Source organism: Girardinichthys multiradiatus, chromosome 20, assembly GCF_021462225.1.
Source record: "Girardinichthys multiradiatus isolate DD_20200921_A chromosome 20, DD_fGirMul_XY1, whole genome shotgun sequence".
NCBI lineage: Eukaryota > Metazoa > Chordata > Actinopteri > Cyprinodontiformes > Goodeidae > Girardinichthys > Girardinichthys multiradiatus.
The window spans coordinates 26176688-26195054 of NC_061812.1; the positions used below are offsets into that span (position 1 = coordinate 26176688).

The following is an 18367-nucleotide window of genomic DNA, read 5'->3' on the forward strand; positions in this document are numbered from 1 at the left end:
GGCCAATACTAATAAACAGTGTTTATTTCCATTTTGTCGTTGTTTGCGTATGTGTTCTAGAAGGCATAGAGGAGGGGTTGGCCATGTGTTATTTGTTTGGGGGATGTATGACTGTGACAGTGATAGTGATGCAGTGCAGGATTGTGGGGTGTGACTAAAGCAGAGAAGTAACGTCAGCAATGAGGTCGTTTTTTCACGGTGTCAAACAGGTAGGGAAATATGTATAATATATATATTATCAGTTATTGGCTGAAATGGCAGTACTAATATGTGATATTGATGCACCAAATTTACATATTGGTGCATCGCTTTTTAAAGATTCAAATAAAATATACAAAAATCACACATTTGTGAAAATAGTATAATGAAATACAAATATAAGAAATTAAAACAGCAAAACAGTTTTTCTTAGAAAAAGATTTTATAATTTTTTTCAACATATTTCAATAGATCTGTAATTCCAGAAGCCATTTTGAGATATAGACTGTAAAAGTAAATCAATTTAGTAGAAAAGCTGGAAAGGATTTTTAGAATTAGAAAAATCAGGATGAAGAGTTTAGTATTACAGAAAATAATGCTAGCTCTGATATTCACCTATTTGCCTGTGATTTGTGCACTTTGGCTTAACCAGTTAAATGATTATGACTAAATACTCTTAGATACTGTATGTGCAACATTTCCAATGGCTGTATGTATTTTAGAATCTGATTTAACAGGCTATATATATTATTTAACTTTAGTTTTTCTATAAATGTGTAAAATATTTGGATTACATTTTTTTTTTTTTTTGTACAAAGCTGAGTAAAAGCATCCTGATCCAGATTCTACTAGTTTGCTACAAATAGTTTTTGCAAACCCAGTTGCATAAATAGGTTCAATGCATTTTTATGAGTGCAAAATTATCAAGTATAAAAGAAAAGTAGATTTTTATTTTTCAGAAAGCCTGATCCATTGGAAAGTAATTAAATGCTCGATTGAAGAGAGCATTTTAACATGTGCTATTCTGAAAAAACACATCTTATCATTGGGCTGAACACACAGGTTTTCTTGATTGCAGTTCAGCTGATGTTACTGTTGCCCAGACACCAGGTTCACATGGCAGGCTTTGCACAACATTTTCCCTTCCAAAGGATGGCAGCCATGCTCGTTTGGTTCAGGGGAGAGCTGGATGCCACAGACCTGCAGACAAGATCAAAGACACGCTGACTGCAGAATAATGTGCATCTGTGTGTTTAAATGTTTTGCACAGTAAACACCCACCTCACATCTGTAGCAGTTCTCATGATAGGAGTGCCCCAGACACTCAACAGTGTAGCTGTCGGTACCATCTTCCTTAGGAATGATGAGTTGGTCACAGGCACTACACTTTGGAGCATATTTCCTGTAAACATACAGTTTTAAAGAGGAACATACAGGTGACATGAATCAAAGAAAATTGCATATTTTAAACATTAAAATGTAATTAAATGGCTGTCAGTTAAAAAGGCCAACCCAAAGTAGTGCTTAATTGTGATGTTTTTCATAACCTCGCAAAGTCTGGCATACGTTTGTGTTCAGACCCTGAGAGCAAAAAATTAAATCTTAATTTTCCCCTAACAATTAAGCCCAAGGCCAGTCAGACTGAATTTAGGTCTTCACCCTCCGAAGTCGAAACAGTAAACACATTGGGAGTTTTTTTGGGTTTGTCTCTACCAGCTTTGAACATTTAAAGACTAACACCTTTGGCCATAACTCAAGCTCAGTCAGACTAAAAGTAGAACTTACCACAGATTCTCAGTTGGCTTGCAATCTGGACTTTTACTGGGCCATGTAACTCATGATACTTTCATCTAAACCAACCCATTGTAGCTCTTGCAGAATGTTTAGGTTTGGTGCTCTGCTGGAACGTGAACCTTCACCTCAATCTGAAGTCTTTTATAGCCTCTTACATGTTTTCTTTCAGGATTGTTTTGTATTTAGCTCCATCCATCTTCTTATCCAATATGACCAGCTTCCTTGTACCTGCTGCAGAAAAGTATGATTCTCCTGTTGTCATGTCTTTTGTTGGCATGGCATGTTCCAGGTTGAAGTGCAGAGTTAGGTTTTCTGCTACACATAGCATGTTCCATGTAGGCCAAAAAGTTAATTGACATCTGACCAGAACACCTTCCTCTACATGTTTGCTGTGTTCCATATTTGTAGAAAACTGCAAACAGGACGTCTTGTGGCTTTCCTTTAAAAATGTCTTCCTTTGTGCTACTCCTCCATAAAAGCAAGATTTGTAGAGTACCCAACAAACAGCTCTCTTGTCAAAATATGTTTTACCTGAGCTGTGGATTTCTGCATCTGCTTTGGTGATTCTCTGATTAATGCTCTCCTTGTTCAAGCTGTCATTTGAGATGGAGGTTTTCATAGGTTTGCACTCTTATTCATTATGGCAAGGCACTCCTAAATGTTTAAATCTAGCTAAATGTTTTAAAACCTTGCTTTAAACTTCTCCACAACTTCATCCCTGACCTTTTTGGTGTGTTCCTTGATCTTCAAATTGCTGGTTGTGGATTATTCACTACTTTGTGTTGGTCAATAAAAATCCAATAAAATACATTAAAGTTTGTTGTAACATGACAAAATGTGAACACGTTTTAGAGGTGTGAATACCTTTGCTAGGTACAGGTATCTTAAACAAAACACTGCAGATTGTGCAATACATTTTTGTTGCTAATAGTAGTTGCCGTCACTGTTTATACCTGTAGTAGTCCTGGAGGCAGTATACTTCACCAACCTCCCCCTGCGCAAAAGCTTGCGCTCCAATTTGCTGTTTACATGTTGTGCAGGTAAAGCAGGAGGGATGGTACGTTCGCTCTATTGCACGGATAATCTGGTCTGTGATAATCTCCCCGCACGTCCAACAGAGCGCCAAACTGGCCTAAAACACAAAAAAGGATGCAGCAATGAGTTATTTTGAAGCCCTACTTACTTCCTTAAACTTTACCACTATTGTCATACTGCACTTGTTTGTTTATTACCGTACTTATACCTGAAAGAACGGTTGAAACAAGTAGCAACAATGGCATGTACAAGTCACAAGTTTGTTAACAGATTAGTACTTGAGTCTCTATCCTAAATGTAGAGTACTGTAGAAAGATTTTATTAATTTATTAACTTTATACTTTGTTTTCAGGGGCTAGCATTTATTTTGTACATTTAAAGTCTGGATCAGCAGTTCTCCATGATTTATTAATGCCTTTGAAAGTTTTTCTTTACACTTTGGTTGCTTTTACACTCTTTTCTTTACCCAGTCCTTGTCTCTAACCAACACAGGATATTATGCAGTGTGTGCTTGAAGCAGAGGGACATAATTTGAAAGTTATGTCTTTAGGGAATAGGAATAAATCCAGCAAAGAATTGATACAAGACCTGAGAGATGGATCATCCCTCAGCTAATCGTCTCATATAAGCCGAGTTTTCAGCTATGCTGTTTAGGTATCACTGTGTTGGGAAAAGATAAGATCTTTCATATTAAATTATCTTTGGTATTTTTCATAAATTCATTATAAAATTGTTTTCTGTTGACACAACACAATTTTATCCCTAAAGTTCGAAGAAACTTTTTTTATGCCTGAATGATTCACAGATCAGAATTTTTAAAAATAATGGTGAGGTGCTGGACAAGACATGAATAAAAAAACATCCAAAGTCCAAAGGAAAAATTTACATAACATTCAGAAAATTAAAAAAAAACAAGCAACAAAAGCCCTTTAGAAGACTAGCAAAAAAATAATATGCTAAAATGAAAGTTGAATCAAGATTCTAGTACTGCATCAAAAATGTTGAGTCACAATTTTTTATAAACAAAAATTCAAAGACAAACTTCTGAAGTCAATTTCTTTGATTTCTTCCTTTTTGTTTTCATGTGTCTGCATCTGTTCAGCTTGTTTTTTTCCCCAAAAGCCTTTCTTCGTTGCATCTTCATACCAGAGACACAAAGGTGCATCTTTTTTTCAATTCAGTTTGTTTTAGTTTATTTACATAGCACCAATTCAAATCAAATGTCATCTCAACATCCTTTAAAAAACAAACAAAACACATTCAGTTTATACACAGAAATACAGTTTTGTAATCAAAAGTAGGTTTTTTTTTTTAATAAAAAAAATTCATTGTCTCAGCCCTTATCTTACAATAGAGCTTCAATGTAGAGCAGTGGTCAGTTGTCTTGCCTTCCTGAAGAAGGTCCTGGGCTCATTTTTATCCTGTCTGGAGCCACTTTGTATGAAGTGTGGATGCTGTTACCTTATGTATGTAAGGTCTCTATAGGTACACTAGTTTTTTGCAAGTTAAGCACTCTAAATTGGACTGAGGTATGTGTGCATGCAGGATGTATGCCCCCTTGAGTCACTAATGGACTAGTAGAACCTTTCAAGGTAGGTTAATTTATGTTAACCTACCTGATAGCAGCCTTCACAAAGTGGGATTCCTGCCTTATTGTAGTACTGTTTCCCAGCCAGGGGAATGTGGCAGGATCTGCACTGGAAGCAGCCCTCGTGGTAAATCCTGTTCAGGGCTTCTATCGCAAGTTCAGAAAGAGCCATCGGTTTCCGACAGAACCCACACAAGTCTGCAGTGCACACAAATATTAAAGGTTATGGTCAGGTGATAATTTCTGTTATACTGAAAGTGTAAATAGAAATCTTGCTACCTTTGCTTTCCGTGGTCATGTCTTGGCTGTTTCTGTGAATCCCGTTAGTTGTTTCATTATGTTTCGATCCTCTGAATGGTGACAATGCTTCTACCTGAAAATTAGATAAAAATTATGCTTTAAACACAAATTGCGACCAAAGCTGAACACAATGGAAATAACGGAGTCATTAACAATATTATAGGGACTCTGGCACAGAATGTATTGACGAATGTCAAAAAAGCTTTTTAAACATCTGTACACATGTTAGGCCATGTACCATCAAGAAACACACAAAAACTACAACACATGTATGCACACATGCCATCTTCAGGTGGCACTAGATTTAAAATAACCTTCTATTCATCACTCTGGGATTCTGAGATTGTCCAAATGCAATGTCTGTGAAGATGTTATGTTAAACCGTTTACTCAGATGCATGTGAATACATGTCATAATATAGTCTATAGTCAAAATAAATCTTGGAGCTTCTAATCATGAATTTGTGACGCTCCAGAAAAAATTGGTCAACACCCCAGAGAGCTGGGGTGTTGACCAATGTATTGAACCTGTAGGTTTACATTTCACTTGGAGTTTCCTAGTAAGTTGCAGTAAAAAACGATGTTGCAGACATGGTCTTGACTGATCTTGAGAAAACAATCGTGAGTTCAGCAAGTCCGCAACTGAAACAAGACCACTACTTTAACAATGTGATCTTAAGACCGATCTATGGACCAGGACCGGTCTCAAGCACCACAACACTATTATCCAGCTAATGATAATATGAATGTTCATTCTCCACCCCCTCAGAATTTCCCTTTAAGTAGCTAGATTTTATGTTTGTCTTATTTCTTCACTTGGTTAATCATCTTGATCTAGAGTATCACTGTGATTACTAATAGGTTATTTTTTTATTCTTTCAGCAACTAGATCCAATTTAACCATTCAGTTTTCAATTGAAGTGTTAATATTGTGATCCTACGAATAAATACAATTTAATAATATATTCATCTACTTTTTCTTATGAGGTGTGCTTCTTAGGCTCTCAGACAAAGAGAACTTACCCTTCAGAAAGATGTTTTTAAGGTTTTGAGACAGATAAAAGAATACATATTTAATTCAATAATACTAATATGACTTTTAATGCACAATGGTGCTTCTTTCTGCATTTAGGGTAAGCTTTAGTGCATCATTATCCATATCTATTCACTACAGCTAGGTCAGTTTGGTCACTTGATACATCTGTAATGCCCTGAATAACAGAATGACAACATCAAATCAAGATTATTCTGAATCACATATAACATGAGATTTCATTTCAGAATCAAATCATAGATTCAGAAAGATTTTTTCATATTCCTTTTAAGATTTTGCAAGTATAAATGACAAAAACTATTCTTCTATTGTCATGGGTAATACATTGTGTAAAATTCTCCACAGCTGTAGATAAGGTGATTGTACATTTATGTGTGCAGGAAAAACCTTGACAAAGAATAAAATTGCAGGAAGACATTCAAAGAGAAACACACTGACCAGTGAAAACAATGGATTTTCTGTTGACATCCTTCCCCTCTTCCATATCGTTTGTTCAATATTATTGAGTTTAGACAATAGTAGAACAAAGGGTGTCATATTGAAACACAAATTGTTTGAAATACACAATTGTACAGAAGAATTTAATTACTTGTTTCTTTCCTTCCTATTTTGCTGTTTCTATAAGATATTAGTTTCTCATTTCATTTTGGCTTTGCGGTTGTTTAAAACTATTTTTGAACAACAGCGGTATAAAAACAGTAAATTATGATGTAGGAGATCAAGGTTTTATGCAGGACATGGTAAGGGATGGCATACCTCTTTGTTGAAAACTGGCCGTTCGTCGGGACTCCGTGGATGGATGGAAGATGTCAAAGATAGAGGAGGTGGTGGAAGTGCTGAATCTTCAGAGAACAATGAAGGTAGCATGTCAGAAGCAGGAAGTGGAGGAGGAGGAGGGAGGATCTCTGTTTGGGCATGAAACACCAACCAAAAATATATTTTTTTAATGTTTCGCTTTTTTGACCTTTTGCTGATTTAACATTTTCACAATGTTGTTGTTGTCTTTATTTATGTCTCACACAATGTTGTTTTTTATGTGGAAGTAAAATGATGCTAAAAACATTTTTTAGATTTTAAAGCATTAACATCATCCTCCTGACACTCAGAATTATATAAATAGAAGCACCTAGAATAATAACAGATATGCCACCCACACACATTTGCATACAAGTTCACAATTGTGTCAATTTCTACTATTCCCAAATTCAAAACATTACCAACAATAAAAAATGGCAGGTGATGAATTTAGTCTAATAGTTTTTCTGATTTATTTGCATGTTGCTCCCTTTTTCTTGTCAAACTAAACATACAGTTTGTTATATCATTTTGACAGCTGAGGCTAACAACAATTCAGAAAATATTTTCTCACTTCAAACTTTTTTCACATTTTTGACATTACAACCAGAACCCTCAAGGTTTTTTGTTAGGATATAATCTGATATACCAACACGAAAAGGTACGTCAATGTGGTGAGGGAGGAAAAGGTTTAAAATTTTAGGAAAATGTGAAAAGTGCGGCAAGGATTTGGCAAGGGTTTGTATTCAGCCTCCACTTACTCTGAGACCCCTAGAAAAAATCCAATGCAACCAATTCCCTTCAGAAGTTACATAATAGGCAAACAAAGTTCAACAGTGTGTAATTTAATCTCTTTGAAGGCCTCACAGGTTTGTTGGAGAACATTAAAGAATATATATCACGAAAACGAGGGAACACAGCAGACACGTCAGAGATACAATTGTAGAAAGACTAAAGCCTTGAACATCTCAAGGAGTATTTAGTCCATCATCTGAAAAAAATAGTGTGGTATGCCTACAAGAAATGGTGGTCCACTTAAACTGACAGGCCGGGCAGTGAGAGCAGTTAGAGAAGCTGCCAAGACGCAAACTCTGGATTAGCAGCAGAGATTCGCGGTCCAGGTGAAAACAAATTTGACCTACATGGCTTGCCACAAGCCATATAGGAAACCCAGAAAACATGTGGAAGGTGCTCTGGTCAGATGAAACCAAAGCTCTTTGTCCATCATACAAAATGCTATGTGTAGAGAGTAGTAGTAGTAGTGGCAGCATCATGCTGTGGGGGTGCTTTTCTTCAGCATGGGCTGAGAAGATGCCTCCAGAGACATGGGATCCGGTCAGAACTGATGGAAAGATGAACTTAGTTAAAAACAGGGCAATCCTGGGAGAAAACATGAGAGATGCTGCAAAAGACTAGAGACTGGGGCAGAAGTTCTCCTTCCAGCAGGAAAACAGCCCTAAACATACAGCCAGAGCTACAATGGAATGGGTTAGATCAAAATATATCATGTGTTAACATGGCCTAGTTAGACTTAAATCTAACTGAGAATATGTGGTACTATTTGAAAATTGATGTTCACCAATGCTCTCTATACGTACCGACTGAGCTTGAGCTGGTTTGCAAAGAATAATGGACACAAAATGTGTAAAGCCAGTAGAGACGTACCCCAAAAGACTTGCAGCTATATGGTGGTTTTGATTCAGGGGCACCGAATTCGAATGCCAGCCACACTTCAGGTTGTTATATGAAAAATATCTTGAAAACAATGTATCTTTGCCCTCTATGTCACAATTGTATTACATACATTATATTGGTCTATCACATCCCAAATCCCAACAAAATACACTGAAGTTTGTAGTCGTAGTCATAACATCACCATATATAGATAAAGTTCATGAACATTGAAAAGAAAAAAGAGAAAGACCAAACTCAGTGGTTTCTAACTCCACAAAACATGTTTCCTTTTCAGCCTAATCGTCATCTGCTCTAACAACCTGGCTTCAGAAATCTTAACATTTACTTCATCTGATTGCTTACAGCTCCCTCTGCAGCCAAGAATAATTTTGGATTGAGCATAAGAATCCTAATTATTGTCTGTAAAAGTATTTTCTGTAGAGGACACCACAAGTGGTATGGATTAGAAATCTCAGCATTTGAACCTGCAATTTCAAGCAACGTTCTGAGTGAAACCATTAGATATGATAAAGGCCTAGGATAAGATGAGAACACTTTAAAACAAGTATGATCATGAATACCTGAAGAGCTCCTATTTTTCTCTTGCACCTCTATTTTGGTGGGTCCAGTTTGGTCAGGTTGGGGTTGACTCAGACGGTCAGGACCTTTGGCCGGGGGCCTTACATGAGTCCAGTTTTTGCTGTTGCCAGAGTCGTGGGCGTTGGATGGTGACTGGTCCTCTGTTTTATGCCTGAGGGCAGAGAGGTTGTCACCTGGAGGGCAGACTCTCGCAGCGGTGTGCTGTCTGTCTGCAGCAGAGCCACTCTGGGTGTGGAGGGCAGGCTGCTGCTGCTGTGTCACGGTGGCTCGGTGAGGGGACGACAGCGTGATGAAGACAGAGGACACCATCCTTTTTTGGGGAGCTGCTGATGCCATGGTTGAGTGAAACCCTCATACAGCCTGACTGAAGACAGAACAATGGTTATTACTAACAGAGAGAATGTGTTTCTCTCTTGACTAAAGTGTGAACGCCCTCAGTCAACATAATGAGACTGTCCACTTTCCTCCTTAGAAGAATAATAACACACCTCAACTTTTATTACCTACAATGAATGGTTCAAAGGAAAGAATCTAAATTATCTGGTCCCTGCTTACCTGGAACAAAAGGGGGTTTAAAGTTGGGTCTTTATCGTCTTCTCTTCTTCCTCCCTGGTTTGTATGTCAGAATTTCTGTTTTATTTTCACTCCCATGAGCTGCCTCTGAGTGAAGACTTTACCCTGGCGGAGCGGGGCGCCTATCTGCAGAAAGCCACTCCTTTTTCCTCCTCTATCTCCCTCCCCTCCCCAGCTCTGCCGTCTGCCGACCCCTCCTCCTTTCTCTGGCTGAATGACAATCCAGTCTCCCTCCTGACCATAAAAAGTGAACAGCTAATCTCTGGCAAAGTGCAGTAAAAAAAAAGGAAGAAAAAAACCAAAACATGACACATTCATGCACTATGAAAACTTGGCAAGCGCTGCAACAGTCATACACCTACTCAGATGCACATACACTCACACCAAGTTGTGCAATGTGCAGTTATACTACCAGCACTGTTTTTACAGTGTCATAAAGGGTTTTTCACCCTGACGTGGACAAGCAGAGACACACAGCCAACTCCCATTTCACTATCTATCTACATGCCATCCAGATTTGACCGTACTTGAGCAGTTCTCAACCTTAAACCGTCCTGTACAGCTCTGCCTTATTGTCTTGTTATTAACCTTATTTTCACTACCTCCCTCGTTGGGTCTGCCTCCTTTTTTTCCTCTTCTCTCTCTTTCCTTCTTCCCTTCCCCCACATTATATCACTTTTGGTCTTGCTTCGCTATCAGTATCTTGTGGCATTAGCTGCATTTGGGCCCCTGCAGCGCTCCAAATGGGGACAATCAGTTTGATAACAGTATGTAGTGGATTTAAAGTTTTTCAGGGAAGTTTATGGTGATCAGCATCTCCATTACTGTGCAATGAATCGGGCTTTGCGACACATTAGTGGAGGGAAAGATGTGTAGAGCGATCGAATAGCTGTGGTTCTCCATCAGACCGAATCTGTCTTATCAGGCTTGCTGATCAGCAAATATTATGACTGCTTTCAGGAGGTTGTGAGGTCCACTTTTCTCCCTTTAAAACTAAAAAAGGATGCTGGAAGCCAAGCTTTCCTGGTGTACATGCAAAAATGGGGCCATGCAGAGAGGGTTAACAGGAGATGGCGATGAGGAGAGTGATGGGGGTCTCTGTTGTTCCAGCTCTGTGGAAAGGAATGCTGCAGTGATGTCACGGCTGCAGGAGGGAGCATGCCCAAGGATGATACAATCCCAGGCCCTCCGCGCTCCTCCCCCTTATAGCCAAAATCCTCATTAAACCCTGTGAACCTCCTTCTGTGCCTTCAGCTGCATGACTTTTCATTTCTGGCCTACCCTCAACACAATGTAGCTTTTTACCTTTTTGCTCAAGACCCAAAAAAGACTGAAACAAACAAAAGGAAAAACAAAAACAAAGAAGATTTATTGGAAACACTAAATGAAGATTGTATGGGGTGGAGTCAGAAAATATACATAATGCAGTTGAATTCCTTAAATAAATAAATCTTTTAAAAAAGTGGTTTAACTATTCTATCACCACTAATTGAAAAAAATGTAAAACAGAAAGTAGAGGAGGCAACAACTTTGTTTTTTGGATTCTATTGAGGGAAAGGTTTAGCCAATAACAGATCTTACTCCACAAACTCTTCAGTTGTAGTCATGCTGAAAGGTGACCCTCTGTTCCAGTCTCAAGTCTTTTGTAGTATCTAACAAATGTTCTTCCAGGACTGTCCTGACCTTACCATCAACTTCCCTGTCCCTGCTGAAGGATCCACACAGCATGAAATTACCACTACCATGTTTCACAGTGTAAATGGTGTGTTCTGGGTGATGTACAGCGATGGGGTTTCTGCCACACAAAGCACTTTACATGTAGCCGAGAAATTTCAGTTTTGGTCTTCTCCAACGTCTTTTTGTTTTCAGTACACAGCTTGTGGTAAAATTTGAAAGGTTTATTGCTTTTGTTCCTGTGGCAAAACCAACAGGTTTTGCCACTTTTTTTCAACACCTTCTTTGCTGTTTTAAATTCAGAGAACATTACCTCACTGTTTTTGTTGTTTTTTCTCCATTAGCTTGGAGACATGATTGTCTATTGATAAGTATTTTTCGGTGTTAGTATAAACAACTCAGCTCCTTCAAACTGTCAATTTTTCACATGTTTCAAGCTAGTGGTCGAGAAGGAGCCATCTCTTATTTAGGTTATTGATTTGTTCAAGAAAAAACATTTAAAACTGTTTTAGAAATATAACTCAATTTCTCTCATCAAAAATGTAAATCACCCAACAGGCCTTTATTCTAAAATCTTAAACCAAACACAAATTCATCATCTGATTTTGTTTTAAGCACTGATAAAATCATCATAGTACTGGAAATGAACCTATGATGAGGACAGTACCTAAATGCAGCCTTTAATGCTATCAATTGAGACTCAATTGGCTTTAACCAAAAGGTTCACAGAACTGCTTATTCTTTTATACTCTTGAAATATGAATTGGTGCTATAAAATAGGACAACATAGTGTTAGTAATACATTAAATTGCTGAGAGTACTTGCTTGTATGCCTTTACACACTCTTCTGGGAAAGCTTTCTACAGGTTTCAAGAGTGCTTTTATGTGAATTTTTATCCATTCTTCCAGAAGCATGTTTGCATGGTCAGACACTGATGTAGTACGAGAAGAGCTGCCTTGCAGTCTTTACAGTTATTTACTGCAATAGTGTTATACTGGATTGAGGTCAGGAGCAGGAAGAGTCCATTTCCAAACTGTTCCCACAAAGTTTGCAGCATGACATTTCCAAAATGTCTTGCAATGCTAAAGCATTCAGAGTTCCTTTCACTGGAACTGAGGGACCGAGCGCAACTCCTGAAAAATAACTCCACATCATTATCCTCTCTACACAAAACTTTAGACTTGATACAATGCAGTCAGGCAAGTGCTGTTCTCCTGGCAGCTGCCAAACCCAGACTCATCTGTTGGATTAGCAGACAGAGAGGCATGATTTGTCACTCCAGAGAGCACGTCTCTAATGCCTTAGTCAGGTGACGCCATGCTTTTCAGTATTCATGATACCTATCAACTGAAGAATAACGACTAAAACAGTTCTGTGATGCTCTATAAATTTAAAATAGTAATAAAGACTTTATTTTTACTTACAAATACTTTACACCAGTGCATCCGACCTTTTGCATTGCACTTGAGGATGTAAAGCTTGGATGCAACTGCTTGGCCATGTAAACCCTCTCCACAAAGGTCTCTTTCTACACTGTTCTTGAGCTAATCTGAAGGCAATACGAAGTCTGGATGTGTGTAGCTATTGACTCTACAGATTGTTGATGACCTCTGCACTCAATGCATAATACAACTAACAGTTCACTGTTGGATATTTAATTACAAGGTAATTTCATGACCAAGCTTATTGCACAGATAGCATCCTATCACTGGACTGTGCTTGAATTCACTGAGCACCTGGGAGCAACCTATTCCTCCACAAATGTTTATAGAAGCAACCTGCATGCTAAGGGGCTGGATTTAATTCACCTGTAGCGATGGAAGTGATTCAAACACCTGGATTCAATTAAGTTAATGGGTGACTCGATACTTTTGGCAGTATAGCGTGGGTTCTCCAGATGTTGTTAAATATGCAAATACAGATAATCATTAGAGCTTAATTAGTTGAATAATAGGATTGCTGAGGGTGCGTTCATTACTTTGGAAATTAATTCTTTTATATCTGAGTTGGAGTAGTTTGTTTGCGGTTATTAGTCTTCATGTTTGTTCATCATTGCTACTTACACATATTTCTTCTAAGCATATACAAACATATAGTACATTGGTTTTATCAAAAATAGATTTACACTTGGACTTAATCAGTTTCTCTTGGTGATTTTCTCATAATCTTTTGATGATGGGTTCTTACTTTTTATTCCAAATGAATCAAAGCAATAAGTATATAGGAGCTCTGTTTACATCTGTTTAAAAGTATAATAATAATTGTTCTCTGGGAAGTAAGGTAGTCATGTCAGATCAATAATAATAGATTAATTTAATTATTATACAGTTGCATAGTTTAATGCAGTGATAATATCCGCTACTCTTTCAAAGACCTTTGTCCCCTGTTATTTTTATTGCTCTAAAACTAGGAGATTGTTATTTTTATTGGAAACTTTCTCATTATGTACTATACAAGCATCTGTACCAGGGATTCCTGCAAGATTCTGCATATTAGTGGAACCTTTAAAACGAAATTAAGGCCAATAAAATACAATTTAAAATGTTTTCATGTGAGCTCATGTTATAGGGGAAAACTGGTGGAGAACCACCAAAACAAATAACATGTGGAAGAAACAACAGATGTTGAGTGACGGTCATCTTAGAAAATGTCTCTTTGTTTGGATGGCATGTTAACTGTCATCTACTTTGTCTCTCATCCTTGAGCTCTGGCAGGACCTCTGTTTGTCTTTGTGGCTTACTTGTTCGTCCTAAAAATTAATAACACAAGTTTGATTAGTCATTTTTACATTTCTCATGTCAAATAAGCAGAATTTTTTGTTGTAACAATCCAAGAAAGAAAGGACCTGTAGTGCAACCTGCAGCAGATCCTGAGAAGGCAGCAGACAGACTCCTTCTCCCAGAAAGGCAATGAGGACATGAAGAACATCTGACCAATATCCCACTGCCAACATGAGCACCAGCAAGCCTCCCAGTCGCAACACTACGGTTTGCAGGAGGGTCTCTGTAACAGTCAATCGTTGTTGTTCCTCTGTAAATTTAAAGAAAAAGGGGTTGTGTCTTGTCTTGAGTTACTTTCTAAACGACATGTTGACTATTATTCATCTCAATGTATGTTTTTCCAAAAGGTCTCTGCATTTAAAGTGGAGCATCAGGTTCAGCATGTTTGTTTAATCATTTATTTCACCATACATGGTTTTAAGTTTTCTGAAAATATTTAAAACATAGATTTAGAACATCATCCTGGCCACCAGCTAATCATTTCAAATGTGTTCACTTCACGACATTCAACCATTTTTCTGTATTTACAGTGTATACCACATTCAACTGATCAGCTTTCAGCGAGGCAGCAGTGGCAGATTTAAACATGGGAAACATGGCTCTTTGCCCAGGGCGTCATGACCCGGGGAATACCAGGACTACAAAAAAAGTTAGCCAGTTGCAACCTAAAGGAGTTTCCTTTTGCTTATTTGCATTTCCATTCAATAGTAGGAGGACACATCCTTTCTATTATGCACAGTCTAAATGTTCAGCTACAGAAGCTGAAAGAGGTATTTAAATAAATATTGAAGGGCTATTTCACAGTTTTTCAAGGAATCTAGTCTAAAATACTTAAGATAATAGTAAATGGTCAAACCTCAACTGGATACTTCCTCCACAACAAACAGATATTGGTGTGCCCAGGGCACCATTATTGCAAGAACCACTATTGCTCACCAGTTAAAAATATAATCCAACGTTTAACAGCTGTGGATTTGAACTTTTTCTTCTACAAACCAAATTTTAGCCATATGTTTAGCAAGGCTAGCTCAAACAATTATTCACAAATTTAACAAGATTTCTAAAACTAGTCTGAATCTTAACCTGCTGTTAGCCAACAGTTTTAACTGATAGCATTGTTTTAGCTTGCATTTACTTCAGCTAAAAACGTATCCCATTTCCATAAGCTATGCCCTGCTGTTGAGGTTCATTTCTTTAAAATTTATTGACCTACAGAATAAAATAAAAAAAATAATCCTTGTATAATCAATGTCATTCTGCTGATTCTGCTGTGGAAATTCTATGAAGATATTGGATCAAAACACTTTAGAGTTGCCAAAACTACCATTTATAGTCATCTTTATATTTAAAAACTGCTTAGTTCTATGCTATGTTTCGTCAAAGTTATTGAGAGTCATTGTAAGGGGCCTAAAGTGTCACATGTGGCTCCAGAGCTGTAGATTGTAGACCCAGGCTCTAAAACTACTTTGGTGTGCCCTTTATTGATAAATCATTCCCTGAATCAGCTGCTTTGAGTATCACCTTGGTTATAGGCCACCAACATAGTGTAGCAGAGTGTCAGAGGAGTCCAGAACTTTATTGCATCCTTCTGGGATAAGAAGTGCTCATAAACCGTAGTGGTGGAAGCCACAGCTGCTGTAGCAAAGGCCAAGATAACCACTCTCTGCAGTGAGGCCAGCATGGTGTGTCCAGAGGTTACAAGGCTGATGCACTTCCCGCAGTAACGATCGGTGCTGTGCAGCGGGAACAGTCTGGCCACATGGCTCCACAGACTGCTGCTGTAGTTTGCCAGTGCCCAACTGAGCCCGGCTGCCAGGAGCAAGCCAAAGGAGCTGTGTGGAGCCCCCTGATGGATGAAGGCCAGAGTGCAGGTGAGGCTGCAGCCCAGTGAGAACTGACTCTGGATTAGGAGCAGTTCCAGACCTCTGGAGCCATTGTCCTGAATTTGGAGACACAATCATGGAGGTAAACCAAAAGCAGCATGTATGTTTGTGAATTTTAGGAACTCACCAGTCCTGCTGAGGTCAATGCAAAAACGGCTCTGAGGGAAAACTCCAGCACGATAAGGGAAGAAACCCTCAAGCCCACCAAAGAGAGGACGCAAGTCAGAAACCAGAACTGCAGAGCTGCTCTCCATTTCCTTCTCAAAGGTTTTCTTGATGAGGACAAGCTCTTCTTACTTCCACTTTGAGTGTCAGAATCACTGTGTGCAGGGGAAATGAAGAAGAACCCAACTTACCCTTAAATCCATGTTGTCGTTCCCGCTTTTTTACGATAAACTTACCTGCATGCTTGAATAAAATTATAAACTCTCATCAGATTATACAAGATAGACACTCCACATGCTCCTATAAGTCCTTTAAAATACAAACAACACAACAAAATATGTAAAGCATATAAACGGAAAAAAACACATTAGAACAAATAGTGGCATTCAAGTGAGAAGGAAAGTTGTTGTAAACTGACCCTTGAGAAATGAATCAACTGGATTTGAATCAAAAGGTGTCCATTGAAAAATGTCCAGGATCCAAAAGAATGGAAAAAAGATCTTCATTTTTTCTCCTAATTGCTCAACAGTTACACTCAAAATAGGATTTTCCACTCATGCTACTGCCATCTGAAATCTTGCAAGACACCACCATGAAGCCAGCACTTTCCAGCTCTCAGCCAGGAAAAGTAAGGTTGACTTAGTTTTTCCTCTTGATGAGCCACACTTCTGACCGTTCAAAGGTTGACTGACTTGACTTTTTCAATGAAAAAGGTTAAAAGTCCTCTGACAGGATAAGATTGTTTTTAAGCAAATAAACCGATATAACTGATTGTATATGTCAGTTGAGATTAATATAGTGGGATCTAAGCTTTAGATAATCAATGATTTAATTTAGCCATCAACCTTTAATTTCAGCAGGTCTGATGAAATATTTTATTAATACTGTGAAATACGTTTTCCTTTGTCATCTTAGTGGCAACAGTACGAGGTTTCTAACACTATTATTAGAATTTCCACACTCAATTTTAGGTGCATTTACAAAATCAGGAACTTTTTCCAGGAACCAGGGTAGTTCCTTATTTGCATCAACAGTTTTAAATACATCTACCAGGACAAAAGAAGAGTTTACAGATCATGAGGGAAGTACTATTCGTAATACCCTGAACCTTCAAGACCCAGCATTTTCGATTGAAATAATATTCTCAGCATTATTTCATTGCAGTTTAAACTTCTCTTTTGTTCATATATTGCAGCACATCGCAAAAAGTATTAATACTTATTCAACTAAAACAACTTCTCAGTAAAACTACAATGAATGTATTTTGTTTGGATTTTATGTAATAGATGTCGTAGACCAACTGAAAGTATTGCATAACTGTGAAGTGGAAGTAAAGAAAATATTTTCCAAATGACAAGCATGTTTGGCATGCATTTGTATTTAACCCTTTGAATCCAAATCACTGTATTCTGCAATACCAGCCTGATGTTTCTATCAGCTTTCAACATATGTAGACTAAAATTAGCTCTAACATTTTCACCAGTTTATTTTTGCAAAACAGCTAAAATTCAGATTGAATGGAAAGTGTCTGCAAATGTTATTGTACAGTCTTGCCCCAAAATTCTCAATAGGTCGGTACTTTGACTGGGCCATTACAAATAAATAAGCTTTGATCTAAACCATTCCACTGTAACTCTAGCTACGTGTTTAGGGTTGTTTTCCTGCTGGAAGGTCCGTCCCAGTCTCGAGTCTTCTGCAGCCTCTAACAGATTTTCTTCTAGGAATGTGCCGTATTTAGCTCCATTCATCTTCCTGTCAACTCTGACCAGCTTGTATATCTCTGCTAAAGATAAGCATCCACACAGCATTGAGCTCCCACCATCATGTGTCACTTTGACGATGATGCTGTCAGATTGATTTGCGGTGTTAGTTTTAAACACATACAGTGCCTTGCGAAACTATTCGGCCCCCTTGAACTTTTCAACCTCTTGCCACATTTCAGGCTTCAAACGTAAAGATATAAAATTCTAATTTTTTTTTGAAGAATCAACAAGTGGGACACAATCGTAAAGTGGAATGAAATTTATTGGATGTGTCAAACTTTTTTAACAAATAAAAAAGTGAAAAGTGGGGCGTGCTATATTATTCGGCCCCCTTGCGTTAATACTTTGTAGCGCCACCCTTTGCTGCAATTACAGCTGCAAGTCGCTTGGGGTATGTATGTATCAGTTTTGCACATCGAAAAAAATTTTGAATTTTATATCTTTATGTTTGAAGCCTGAAATGTGGCAAGAGGTTAACCAGTTCAAGGGGGCTGAATACGTTCGCAAGGCACTGTATTAAGCATGTTGGCCAAAAACCATCTTACCATCGTCCACGTGTGATAGATCTTACTTTATCTTGGAGTGACATTGCATAAGTTATAATGTGTTGTCGCTGTGACAGAATCAGCAGGTATAGCGTTGTTGCTGAAAATTACATTTTATTTCCGCTACAGAAACCTTATTTGTTTAACCTCATGGACTGAGAAAAA

At 38.0% G+C, this 18367-nt stretch overlaps 2 protein-coding genes across 3 annotated transcripts; both read right to left on the bottom strand.

The window, feature by feature from the left end:
• Positions 1-402: 402 nt before the first annotated feature.
• fblim1 (filamin binding LIM protein 1) lies at positions 403-9534 on the bottom strand. Of its 2 annotated transcripts, none has more exons than XM_047346458.1 (8): positions 9374-9534; positions 8800-9182; positions 6506-6654; positions 4676-4769; positions 4425-4594; positions 2727-2905; positions 1261-1381; positions 403-1179 (listed from the first exon to the last, which is right to left on the bottom strand). In XM_047346458.1, the coding sequence occupies exons 2-8, from the start codon at positions 9152-9154 to the stop codon at positions 1069-1071; spliced, it is 1179 nt and encodes a 392-aa protein (XP_047202414.1). In that variant the 5' UTR covers positions 9155-9182; positions 9374-9534; the 3' UTR covers positions 403-1068. The 2 variants fall into 2 exon arrangements, with proteins under 2 accessions (XP_047202414.1, XP_047202415.1); XM_047346459.1 differs by having other exon boundaries at positions 8800-9178; positions 9374-9531.
• A 3830-nt stretch (positions 9535-13364) lies between these two features.
• Positions 13365-16499, bottom strand: LOC124857305 (transmembrane protein 82-like). Its single transcript, XM_047348521.1, has 6 exons — positions 16313-16499; positions 16131-16203; positions 15857-16049; positions 15368-15785; positions 13912-14096; positions 13365-13815 (listed from the first exon to the last, which is right to left on the bottom strand). Exons 1-6 carry the CDS (start codon positions 16398-16400, stop codon positions 13738-13740), a joined length of 1035 nt encoding a protein of 344 aa, XP_047204477.1. The 5' UTR covers positions 16401-16499; the 3' UTR covers positions 13365-13737.
• Positions 16500-18367: the final 1868 nt, after the last annotated feature.

Coding starts and splice junctions, on each gene's coding strand:
- fblim1 (XM_047346458.1), bottom strand. CDS start 9,154: ATGGCATCAGCAGCTCCCCAAAAAAGGATGGTGTCCTCTGTCTTCATC. Junction 4,770..6,505: donor GGCCAGTTTTCAACAAAGAG/GTATGCCATCCC, acceptor TCTAATTTTCAG/GTAGAAGCATTGTCACCATT. Junction 4,595..4,675: donor CATGACCACGGAAAGCAAAG/GTAGCAAGATTT, acceptor TGTGCACTGCAG/ACTTGTGTGGGTTCTGTCGG.
- LOC124857305 (XM_047348521.1), bottom strand. CDS start 16,400: ATGAAGATCTTTTTTCCATTCTTTTGGATCCTGGACATTTTTCAATGG. Junction 16,050..16,130: donor AATTTTATTCAAGCATGCAG/GTAAGTTTATCG, acceptor CCCTGCACACAG/TGATTCTGACACTCAAAGTG. Junction 14,097..15,367: donor GTTGGTGGCCTATAACCAAG/GTGATACTCAAA, acceptor TTAAATTTACAG/AGGAACAACAACGATTGACT.